Raw genomic sequence first — 12320 nt, forward strand, 5'->3', positions numbered from 1 at the left:
AGGTTAGACTGAAGTCTGACTTCAGGCTCAGCATACCACCTTAGTTCCTTTTAAAGTTTAGGTTTGTTCACTGCTATTCCCATAGCCTCTAGAATATAGTAGACAATGCTTGAGATTTGTCCTTGGGCACATTTACAAAAGAATCCAAGGCTCAGGAAGTTAATCAAACTTTCCCATAGTCACAAAAGGTAGACAACAAACTTTGATGGTTATATTAATCCAGGTTTTAATTTAACTTTATTGCAATAACATGCCAAACACTGTCATACATGTCTTCACATAGCATAACCTTCAATACAAAAATGAGCTATCAAGAATTTCTAACCATAAATTAAATAAATAAGTGGAAGGCACATTACAAATCATAGTTTAAACAAAAAGATCCCACCATTTTTCAAATCCATGTACTAATTACATCTAAAAGAAACCAAACCTGTAAAATTCACTATGTAAACCAAATAAACCAGATAAGGCTTGAAATGTTTCTTGTTGGTAAGAATCAAGTTCTTCCCATACACATGTAATTGGAAATTACATAGTAGTGCATGCAGATCGAAACATTCATCTGTCATAATGCACATAATGCAGATGTAACTAGAAATCCTGTTTTAAATCTTGACATTGTTCAAGGTAAACATTTTATATGCATCTGTTAAGTGACATGTAACATTTCATACGGGCATTAGTTTTCCACCGAACAGTGTTGAAAATGCTGAAATGCAACACTCCAGGTTCCCAAGTATCCTCTTGACTTTCCATGGTTGAAAAGAATGGCTTATAACAAACCTTAACAGCATTCACTGAAAAGCTAGTTTCTTCCACATTTTGCCCTCAAAATCTTTTACAACATCCAACATACTGGGGATCTTCATTGTTAAAGTCATATCTGTCAGTTAACTTCAGGTTGTGTCGGAAATCGTGGACAACAAGTTTCGAACAAGGTATTCAAAATACAGCTTGTCTCCAATTTCTACAATTCGTTTGGCCAATTCAATTGTACCTTGATTAAATTCTGGATCTGGAAAAACAAAATTAACATGTTCAAAGTAAAATGAGTGTTGATATTCTTGAACTTAAGATCAAATTGATCTGACTTTTCAACAAGCAAGTAAACTATTTCTAAACTTTTTCTGACCCAAGAGGGCATAGAATCTATTCTAACTCAAAATAATCGAAGCAGGGTCAAAAGAGCTTCTAACTCTTTGAAAAAGTTCTCCGGAAGGAAACAAAAACATGATGCAACAACTGTCTGATAAAAATCAGTCCTAAAACACTGATTTACAGCCCTAGATGTTCAACGGTTTGGGTTGTTTTTTTTTTTTGACAGAAGCCTAAGTTTGCTGTCTTTAACTTGATTCGTGTGAGTGGGGGAGGGGGATAGTGGGACATCGGGGTATTGCTGTAGTCCAGAGATGCTCCAAGGATCCAGTTAACTACAAGAGGGACCTGGAGGTTTAGTTTCCTGGGAACAAATTTCTGCCAGGGCTGTTTGCTCCATCCCGCCCCCAACCTCAGTCAAGTTTAGTGATCTTCTTAGCATCCCTAAGCCTCCAGTTCCGACTTTCTCCCCCAAAGGAGACAAATATGCATTCAAGCTACAAGCCAATAAACAGAGCCGGTGAATGAGGCGAATAAAAACACCTTTAGGTCCCACCTTGGCATTTTCCTTTCTTCCCTCCCGCCCCAAGATGGTCTTGACCCAGCAATCAGAAATGCACCTCGCCACTCCATCCCTAACGAAGACTTTCCCCCCTCCCAAGCAGGCTATTCTCTACCAGCACTGGGATTAGACATCTGACCATGGAGAAGCCTCCATGGCTCAGTAGATTTGAGGACTTGGGTTCGAACTATCTATCCCATACCAAGTCAGTTTGAGCTCTCTTAACGGCTTCAGGTCTCAAAATTCTGCCGTCTGCAATACATCTATGGTCCTATGAGAGTGGACGAACTGTGACCTGACCTGATCTAAACTAGAAGGATCGTGGCCTCTAACTAGTGGCCCCCGCTTGCAATCCCCGGGTTGACTCTACCCCTTCCCCATCTCAGATCAGCTACCTCTCTTACCTGCAGGTTGCGGAGGCGAAGGATTGGGCTCACTCGGCGGGAGAGGTTCAGGTGCGTTCTGCCTAGACATCTTGGTCAGACTGGGGAAGAGAGGTTCTGGCCGTAAGACAGAGACGGAGCAGACCGCTGACAATCCTTGCTCCAGACTCTTGCTCTGGAGGGTGGCCGGTAAGCGACGAGCCGCGCTGGGGCTGCGGCGAAGGAGCATTCGGCGAAGGCGTGAGCGTGAGCGTGAGCGTGAGCGAGGCGCAGGAGTTACCTGGAGAGTCAGAGCTCCGCTCTCTGCGAAGTAATGCACCGCTCTGAACCCAGGCCCGCCTTACAGGCTCAAAAAGGGACTTTCCCAGTGACGTAGGGAAACCTCTCCCCCTTCCTTCCTCCCCCGCAGTCAAGCCTTGCCCCGCCCTTCCCTCCTCCCCTCCCGTCCCCCATTGCACTTAGCCCTAAGGCACCTAGTTTCCCTTGTCCCCTCCCCCTCCTCCTGGGCAGCTGAGAGCGCGGGTTAATTTACCCTCCTGACTGCGCGAAGAAAGGAGAAGTAGGAAGCAGCCCCGGCTGCACGAGTGGTCTGCGGCCAGACTTGCCCGAACAAGCTCCTGGGCTGGCGAAGTTGTGGGTGGGGGAGGAGGCGAAGGCCACAAACAGAGCTGGTCCCTGGACGTCCCCCCTTCCCTCCTTGTGTACTGCTGCATCCTCACATCCTCACATATACCTTATAACTTACTTAAAATCGCGAGTGAGAGATTTAGAGAGGCGAGGCTTGAAAACCTGTCATAAATGGATGGAAAATTCCTTGCGGCAGGTGTGGATCTGAAGGAAAGGCCAGCAGGGTACTTTTCCTGGTTGGAGACTTTCCACCCAAGGCTGGAAGGGGAAAGAGTACAGAAAGCCGGGGCGGGAGGAGCCTTCTAGGCTTGGGGCTCTGATAAACAAGCAAGCCAGACGTGGGGAGGGGAGAGTCCTAGTTTAAGACTGTAACCCTGAGAAATGGCCGGAAAATTAACGACATTGGAAATAAAAGGAGGCAGCTCACGACAATAGTTCTGGACAGAAAAGCATCAGATTTGAGATTCTGAGCTTGAAAGGGCAGGGAAAAGTTTGTCCAGTATACTGGAATAAAGAGTTCTCATTCCCTTTCATTCCTGTCATATTAAAATGTTACAAACCCTGTCGTAGCCATAGACAAGAGGGTCGGTTATTTTCCATCCTTGAGTACCATGTCTTTGGCATCACAAAAGCTGACTTGTCAGTTTGGGGAGCGGAGGAGAGAATCACAGCAGAGTACTAAAAATATTGGAGGAGTTAAATTAATACCTTCTGCAAAAGTCTCACCTTTGCACTAATTTCACAATTTTAAAAGAAATAAAATTTCGGGCTATGTTTAGTTCTGAGTAAACAAGTGTCTTTCATAGTATCTGCCATGCTTATCTTTTAAACAGTGCATTGGCACACGTAGGTGTGCCGCAAGCTTAAAATGCTTGTTCTTTGATTGACTGATTGATTGATTTAAAATGAGTAAGTCAGGCAATGATAAATGGCTAATCTACGTGGCAAATCCAAGTAGAGTATGACAACTGTGGGATAATTTTTAGTGTAAGAATATTGAATTTTGTTGAATGATGATAAATATATAAAAGTAGAAGGAAGCAGATTTCTGTAATTGTCACTTAATCACTCAACAAATATTTATTAAACTCCTATATCAAGAATACTGGAGATAAAAAGAAAGCTTAATTCATCATTGTGATCCTACTTCAAAATACTTATTTGTCCACTAGTGTAACAAATTAATGTCTGTTATTTCACACATCAACTCATTGATCAAGTAGACAATGTTAGCAAAAGGCCTTCCGGCCCAAAAAGAGGGATTGTAAATGAAACAGAGTCTGATGACAGATTACAGGATAGCAAAGTTACAAGTAAAAACCAGAGCCTTAAGGAATAGGACTCTTATTAGCCAAAACTTCCAGTACCTCAGTTGCCGAATAGGATGATAGATTTTGAAACCGACACAAGGGTGAACAGCTTTCAGAATACCTGCACAGACATAAGGTTGTCATGAGAAAAGCTTTGTTAACTGGAAATTGGTAGAGGAATGTGGACAGCAGTTAAAATGTAACGGCTAGGTTATCATTGTCACTACATTAAAAGAAAACCAAAACTAAGAATAATAACATCAGTCGTATGGAAAATGACAGAAGAAGGGAAGTCCCCGATGGTGGATGGTGATTAAACAATGTACTTAAAGCAAACTGAGCAACAAGAGGCCTAAAATAAAAACTAAACTAGATTTGCTCCAACCAAAGAATAAATGTCCTTTGATCTTGTCACCTTTCCTTTTCCTAATCTCTCTCTAGCCCCTCTTCCTAGTCTGTTCCTATAATTTGATCTTCTTGGGTTTGGTTTGGTTTTAACCAGTAGGAAAATGCTGCTGTGCTGCTTGGCAAAGATGGGAAGCTCTGAGGGGGGATCTGTGAATGTGTAGCTTAGCTCTGCTCAGCTGCTTTTCTCCTCTTTCTTTTTCATTCATATAGATAGATATGGAAAGGTATTAAAGGGCATAAAGTTTTAAGTTGGATAATGTATTGTAGTTGGATAATAGTTTTATATGTATATGTGTATATATGTATATACACACATACATTCCCACACCACCCCATTGCTGCTATACTTACAAATAGGGATATACTGGTAGGTGTTGAACAGCCAGCTACTCTAACATACTTTTAGGTTTAATCTGCATTATTGACAAACATATACATATATGTATATAACATATGTACACATCAGCATTATTGACAAATATATTTATATAACTTACACACACATCCGCATTATTGACAAATATATCTAGGCCCAGCACTCCATCCACTATGCCACCTAACTGCCCCCTATACATATATATATATGTATGTGTGTATGTGTGTTATGTGTTTAATAAATTCTTCCTTCCTTACTCCATGGAAGTCCATGGAAAATTAGGCCATAGGAGTTGTTTTGTAACTTATTAATAAAAAAAAAGTTTAGTGATATCCCTTTACTCAGTGTCTGTGAGGAAATAGGAACATACAGAATTGCAACTAGGTCAGGGTAACAGATTTTGCCCCCAGTTCAGTACTGGTTGCCTTAGGTGGCAACATTGCTAGTTAAGGTTCTGAGAACATGACTGGGTCAGATCATGACAGTAGTAGTTCGAGGTTTATATCCAAGAATAGATGGCTAATTCATATCAACCTATGTGGGGTTTTGAGGATTTAAATGGAGAATAATTCTTGAATGGAGAATTTCCTTATTTGTTTCTGATGAAATAAAACTGGAAGAAGTATAATTAGGATGCAATCTGCAATATATTCAGGCGTGATTATAGTCTTGGAGTACTTCTGTCCTTATGCAGAAAGACACGAACGCTTACCCTAAGACATTATACAGGAGAATGAGGCTATCCCAGGCAGCTAATGCCCCTTGTTAGGCACTGTGACTGCATTTGGTAATTCTTCCTTCTTTGCTCTGAAGCTGCAACCGCCTGGTGCAGGCTTTCATCACCTCACGCCTGGGTTATCGTAGCAGTACATTGGCTGAGCTCCCTGCCTCAAGTCTTTCGCTATTGCAGTGTCTCCTCCACTCAGCTGTCAAAGCTCAGGGCTAACCATGTCTGCTCACAGGATCAAATGTAAAATCCCCACTCCAATGGCTGCCTGTCACTCCCAGATCAAATATAAAATCCTCTGACATTCAAACTCCTTCACAACCTGACCCCTTCATACCTTTCCATTCTTCCTGTACCTTACTACCTTCCTTATATTCTGCAGTCCAGTGACACTAGCCTCTTTGTATTCCTTGAACAAGACTCCATTTCCCTATTCTGTGCATTTTCACTGGCTGATGCCCATGTTTAGATGCTCTTCCTACTCCTCTCTGCTTCAAGTCCCAGCTAAAATGCTACCTTCTACAAGAAGCTTTTCTTGATTTCCCTTGATTCTAGTGTCTTGCCTCTGTTCATTATCTCCAGCTTATTCTGTTTATAGCATGTTTGTACATAGTTATTTATTACCTGTTGTCTCCCTTCAATTAGACTGTGAGCACCTTAAGAGCACAGACTCTTCTTTTTCCTTTTTTGTATTCCAGTGTTTAGCAAAGTGCCTAGCACATAGTAGCTGCTTAATAAATGGTTGTTGGGTGACTATTAACCACCACATCTTACCCATGCTCTTTAATTCCCCCCCCTCCCCACCCATATATATATATGTATACGTGTGTGTGTGTGTGTGTGTGTGTGTGTGTGTGTGTGTGTATACTACCTATTCTCAAAGGCTCAGTTCAATTCTCTTCCTTCCCCAATGCAACTTTCCTTGAATACCCTAGTATGTATACACCCTTACTTATTTTCATCCACTTTATTTGTCACTTAACTGGATAATTCTGTCACTTCAATGATGAGATTTTGTCCACCAGTGCAGATTGCTCTTCACTAACGCAAATTGCAACCTTTCCCACCTCCTTGGTTAGCAAAGATAGTTTTCATGTGTTGCTATGATCAAAATACTTCATCATCCTAAAACTAAGTTTCTCATGGTCATCTCTACACTCCCGCTTTCTAGGACCACAGTAAGGTTCCAAAAGGAGGATTTTATTACACATTTCATGTTGTTTCTTTTATATATATTATACACATGTACTAGTAAAGGCCTTCTATCCATGGATTAAACAAATACAATAATACTGAAATGTAAAGGTAAAGGTAAATTCTTTTCAGATGTAAATAAAACCGTCCACAATTTACCAAGGGTCAGGTATTTCAATTGCTAAACTGCACGTGGAAAAGTCAGCATAAACAATGATCTTGTTGGGGCACCAATTGAACTTGCTTCTTTGTCTTTTGCCATTCCTCTGCATAATAGTCCAACTGAAGTGTTGAAAGTGAAAATGGTTGTAATGAGGCTGCTCAGTGTGAGCAAAAGCGGAGTCTTTTACTAAAGGAACTGCTCTGGACCAGCAAGGATAGTTGAACAGGAGAAACTAGACCTTTCCCATCTCCTGTCTGCAGGCAACAAACTTCAGAGTGGAGACTGATCAGATGTTATAGCAGGGGTTTTTGACAAACCTAAGCTGAATCTAGCTGAAAGAGTTCAGTAGTATTCTAGCTAAAAAAAATGATCACCATAATTCTGGAGCTGAAGAGAATACAGTAACACCCAGCTGTGTCAGCTGGGGTGCAGCTAGTGCAGATGGTAGAGGCCAGGACTGGAGATCTGAGTTCAGAGCTGGCCTCAGATACTAGCTGTGTGACCCTGGGCAAGTCACTTAACCCTGTTTGCCTCACTTTCCTCATCTGTAAAATGAGCTGGAGAAGGAAATGGCAAACCACTTCAGTATCTTTGCTAAGAAAACCCAAATGGGGTCATTACTTATCCTTCATTCAACAACAACAGCAATAACAACCAGCTGTGCCAGTAGCTGAAAGAATAAAAGACTACAGCTGCCCATTGATTTGTCTAGCAAAGACACCACACTCTGAGAAAAGCCCAGTGGTGGGCAATTGGGCCAGCTCAGGCTAGCAACAGCAGCCAAGCCCCAGAGTGACCTGCTTGGCCCTAGCTAGTGGCAGCTGCCCAGTCACAAAGCAGCCCAGCCCAGTGGCAGAGCAACCTCAAGCCCCTTTGCCACAAGAGCCAAGCCTGGTGAGAGGCCAGCTCAACAGCTGAGTGACCTGAATCAGATCTGCATCCAGTGCAAATACTGTGCCATGCAAGGGTCCAGCCCACCTCACTAGCTGAGGACCAGCTCATGAGGACCTTCTGGATAGGAAGGTGCATTAGGTCCAGCAGTTGCAGAGTTGAAGGTTGCCTTGGGGCTAAGTATGTTACCTAGCTATAGGTTCTGCATTACTACTGTACTTCAAGTTAGTGCCTGCTTTTCACCTGCCGCTCCTCAAGGACTCTGTGTGTATTCATGGAAGTGTGTATCCTGGGTTTGGGGAGGAAATACTTCGTAATTTCTCTTCTTGTGTGCTATTCGAGTAAATGCACTGACAAGAACTTAGGACTACTTACTGGCTGTTATGGAAAGCACAATGGAGGGGGATTTTGAGACACAAGTTCAGAGAACAGTCATCCACAGGGTTACCCCAAAAACCCTAAGAATGTTAGCAACCACTCCTCTGGGATTTCAGTCTGTTAGTGCTATTGTGTGCTGGAGTGAGACCATAATGCTGGAGTGAGTCCATAATGGTAATACATACATGCATACATGCATATATACATATATGTTTTTTCCAGCTTTTTGTGGCAGTCATGCCCTTCATTTTATAGAAAACTTTATTTGAACTCTTGTGATAAAATTCTGAACAATAAAATAAAATAAATGAATAGCCTGTCACTCAGGTGACCAAATCATCTCCAAAGGATGATTTTTAAAATAGTACATAAAGTTTATTCTTAATCTAACAATATTACAAATAACATATTTAGGGGAAAAGTGGGGTGATGCCAGCAAGAAGTGTTTTTATGTAATCAAGACCATTGCTACGTCACCATCACACTACTGGTTCAGGTTGACCCTATAATCCACAAAAACCCCTGAAGACTTTTTTTCCCCTCAGACAAATGGGCTACCTAACCACACCTCCCCCATCTTATACTTGTGAAGTTGAATTATTGAACCCAAATGTAAGACTTCCTAAGTTCTCATCCCTATTGAATTTCATTTTTATTAGGTTAGTCTAGTTCTTTAGATTGTCAAGATATTGATGCCATGCAGTGTGTTAGCTAGCCCTCCCAGATATGTGTCATCTCTATATTAGTTAAGTATGCCATCAAAGCTTTAATCTAATTAGCTCTGGGCCAAGGAAGGATATCCTCCTAAATTGTTCCACTGAATGAAATCTCTTGGGCAGGGAATATTTCTTTTTTTGTCTTTGTATAGTCAGTGCCTAGCAAAGTGTCTGGTACTTAGTAGGCACTTTATAAATGCTTGTTGATGACAAATTGAAGATAGAACACATCAGGTACTTAATGCTTTAAAATTCAGATTAAGCACAAATCTTTAGATTGTAAATTCCAAGAGGGCAAGAGCTGTGTAAACAATACTTAGCCTAGTACTTTGCACGTAATCAATGCTTACTGAATCAACAATTGAGTTGATCTGGCCTGTGACTATCCTAGCGCACCAAAATAACCTGACTTTGCCAAATGCTTTGCTAAAATGGAGGTAAATGATATCTACAGTAGAGACTCTTAACCTTTTTCTGTGTCATGGACCCCTCTGGTAGTCTGGTAAAGACTGTGGACTCCTCAAGATACTGTTTTTAAATTTATATAACCATATAGCATTACAAAGGAAATCAACTATATTAAAATGCAATTATCAGAATATTAGAAGACAAGTTAATGGAGCCCAAGTGAAGAACCGCTGATTTATATCATTCTCTGGCACGGACTTTTGCCACTTTGTTGGGAATGATATGAAACGTCAAAGTAGTTTCTTGCTTCTCTTTGGCAGTATCATTTGTGCCCTCATAAATCTTGAGAAAGTTCCTCTTCATTTCTTATGTATTCATACAGGAAGACAGCGGGCTTTTCTATTGTTGTTTTCTAATTGTCATCAATCAACCACTATTACTCATTCAGGATGTCTTATCTAAAAACTATACTTAGCTAATTGTAGCTTACTAGCTAAACAGCATAGAGATTATGTTTTACCACTTTTGTCTCCCACGTAGCTTAACACTGAAAACCCTGCCCTCCCACAACACAACCTTTTGTGCTATTATCACGATTAGACCAATGAATGGTCTGATCCAGGATGGTAATTTCCTGTTTGCACATTAGACAACACTATATTAGTATATATTACTAGTATATATTTTATTAGTATATATTATATATTATATATATATAATATATATTATATATTAATAAGCCTACAAGGGAAGGTAGAAGAGGGCAGAGGGACATGCAGATCAATCAATCTAAAAGCAAACATCTATTATGTGGCAAGTATTGTGATAGGTTCCCAGGATACAAAGACTGAAAAGAAATAGGTCTTGCCCTGAAAGAGCTTATTTTCTATTTAGAGGATAGAATATGAACAGATATAAATAGATATGAAATACATAAAAAGTAATATTTAGGGATGGAAGATTAAAAATAGTATAGGGAAAAAATGAATAGAAACCAGGCTAGACCTCAGGAGATTTATCTCTTACTGCTCTCAGTAATAATATTGTGTTATTCACTACATCCAACTATATATCCATTCAGCTATGTGGCACAATTGAATACAGTGCTGAGCCTGGAGTCAGGAAGACCTGAGTTCAAATTTAGCCTCAGACACTTACTATCTATGTGACCCTTGGCAAGTCTATAACAGAGAGACTACCATAACTGGCAGCAGTAGTAGCTGAGTCTGTTGAGGAACTTCCCCAAAAGATCAACCAGTTTGATCCTGCCCATCAACGGACTGGCTTGTCCATAAAGACATCATGCTGTGCAACAGTTAGCTCAGCTGATCGAAGAAGCAACTCACCCCGGGCTATGCCACACCCAGCAACTGGGTGAGGATTCTAAGAGAATAGAAAATAATTCTGGGGACCTGGAGTCACAAGGTACTCCTCAACCCCACATGGTCCTTATGTAAATTCCTGAATACCTTTGTCCTTTAAATTTGAGCCCACTCTCCTTAAGAATTAAGTGTGAGCAGAGGGGAATAAGTTTCTGTTTTGTAGGATATATTCATAACTTCTGTCCTTGATATGCTTTTTCAGTAATTTTTCCATTGTTCACATGCAAGTCAAGATGTTGCCCCATGATGTTATTGGTCCTCTTCAAAAATGAAGGACAAACAATAACCTTTTCAGTAAATATCCCTTATAATTGATGTTAACTGGTAACGTTGGTGAATGCACTAGATAGGTACCTGGGAATGATAGTGTTAGGAGCCCCTCTGCTATCAAAGTTACCTGATAATTGAAGCCCAAGGACAGAAGTAGCTAGCCACCCTCTGAGAATTCAACCTGTAAGTAGGAATAGGGGTTGAAAGAGTGAGGCCAGAGTGGGTCCTACATTAAGAAAGAGACTGGTTGTGAAGAGGTTTAAATGTCAAACAGAGGAATTTCTATTTGATCCGAGAGGTAATAGAGCTCCACTGGAGTTTTGTGAGTAGGAGGGTGACATGGTCATACCTACACTTTAGAGAAATCACTTTGGCAGCTCTATGGAGGATGGATTGGAGCAGGGAGAGACTTATGGTAGGTAGGTTAACTAGCAGTATACTGTAATAGTCTAAGTGTGAGGAAATGAAGGCCTGTGCCAGGGCAGTGGCAGTGTCAGAGGAGAGAAGAGGGAATAGTCAAGAGATGTTGCAGAAGTAAAATCAACAGGTCTTGGCAACAGGTTGCACATGAAAGATGAGAGATAGTGAGGAGTCAAGGATGACACTTAAATTGTTAGCCCGAGGGACTGGCAGGATAGCGGTGCCCTCAAGAAAACAAAGGGAAGTTTGTAAGGAAGGAAGATTTAGGGGAAAAGATAAAGAGATAAGTTTTGGACATTTTGGGTTTAAGATGTCTATTGGACACCCAGCTCAAGATTTCTAACAGGCAGTTTGAGATGAGAGACTGGGGGTTGGTGGAGAGGTTAGTGTAGGATAGGTAGATGTGAGATCAACATAGAGATGATATTTAAATCCATGAAAACTGATGAGTATAGACTCTAAAGTGGTCTCTGTTCTCTCTTTCTCTGTCAAATATAGTGAGTATAATAATGTACATGGAAAGAGCAAAACTAAATTGAAAACTGAATGCTTGTAATCATATGACCAAACTTGACCCAAGGAAGAAGTGAGGAAAAAAAACAAACACCAGTCTGTCCTCCTTAGCAGAGGTAGGAAAGTATGAGTGTGGAATGCTGTATATAATATCAGATCATGTACGTGTGGATGAGTTTTGTTAAATTCTTTTAAGAAATTTGTTTTTTTGGGGGCAGCTAGGTGGAACAGTGGATAGAGCACCGCCCCAGGAGTCAGGAGAACCTGAGTTCAAATCTGGTCTCAGACCAGACATTTGACAACTACTAGCTGTGTGACCCTAGACAAGTCACTTAACCCCAATTGCCTCATGCCCCCCCCAAAAAAATTGTTTTTTCATTCTGTGTTATAAGGGATGGTTCTCCAGATGGAGAAGTAAAATTGAAAGAAGATTTTTAGAAACAAAGGCAATACAACATGACTAACATGGAAATATGTTTTGCATGACTGCACAT

At 40.9% G+C, this 12320-nt stretch overlaps 1 protein-coding gene across 1 annotated transcript; it reads right to left on the bottom strand.

The window, feature by feature from the left end:
- Positions 1–201: 201 nt before the first annotated feature.
- LOC144456930 (uncharacterized) lies at positions 202–3036 on the bottom strand. Its single transcript, XM_078153232.1, has 3 exons — positions 2576–3036; positions 2065–2346; positions 202–1018 (listed from the first exon to the last, which is right to left on the bottom strand). The coding sequence occupies exons 1-3, from the start codon at positions 2754–2756 to the stop codon at positions 900–902; spliced, it is 582 nt and encodes a 193-aa protein (XP_078009358.1). The 5' UTR covers positions 2757–3036; the 3' UTR covers positions 202–899.
- Between the last annotated feature and the right edge of the window lie 9284 nt (positions 3037–12320).

Source organism: Phascolarctos cinereus, unplaced genomic scaffold (genome assembly GCF_003287225.1).
Source record: "Phascolarctos cinereus isolate Bilbo 61053 unplaced genomic scaffold, phaCin_HiC Scaffold_4;HRSCAF=312, whole genome shotgun sequence".
NCBI lineage: Eukaryota > Metazoa > Chordata > Mammalia > Diprotodontia > Phascolarctidae > Phascolarctos > Phascolarctos cinereus.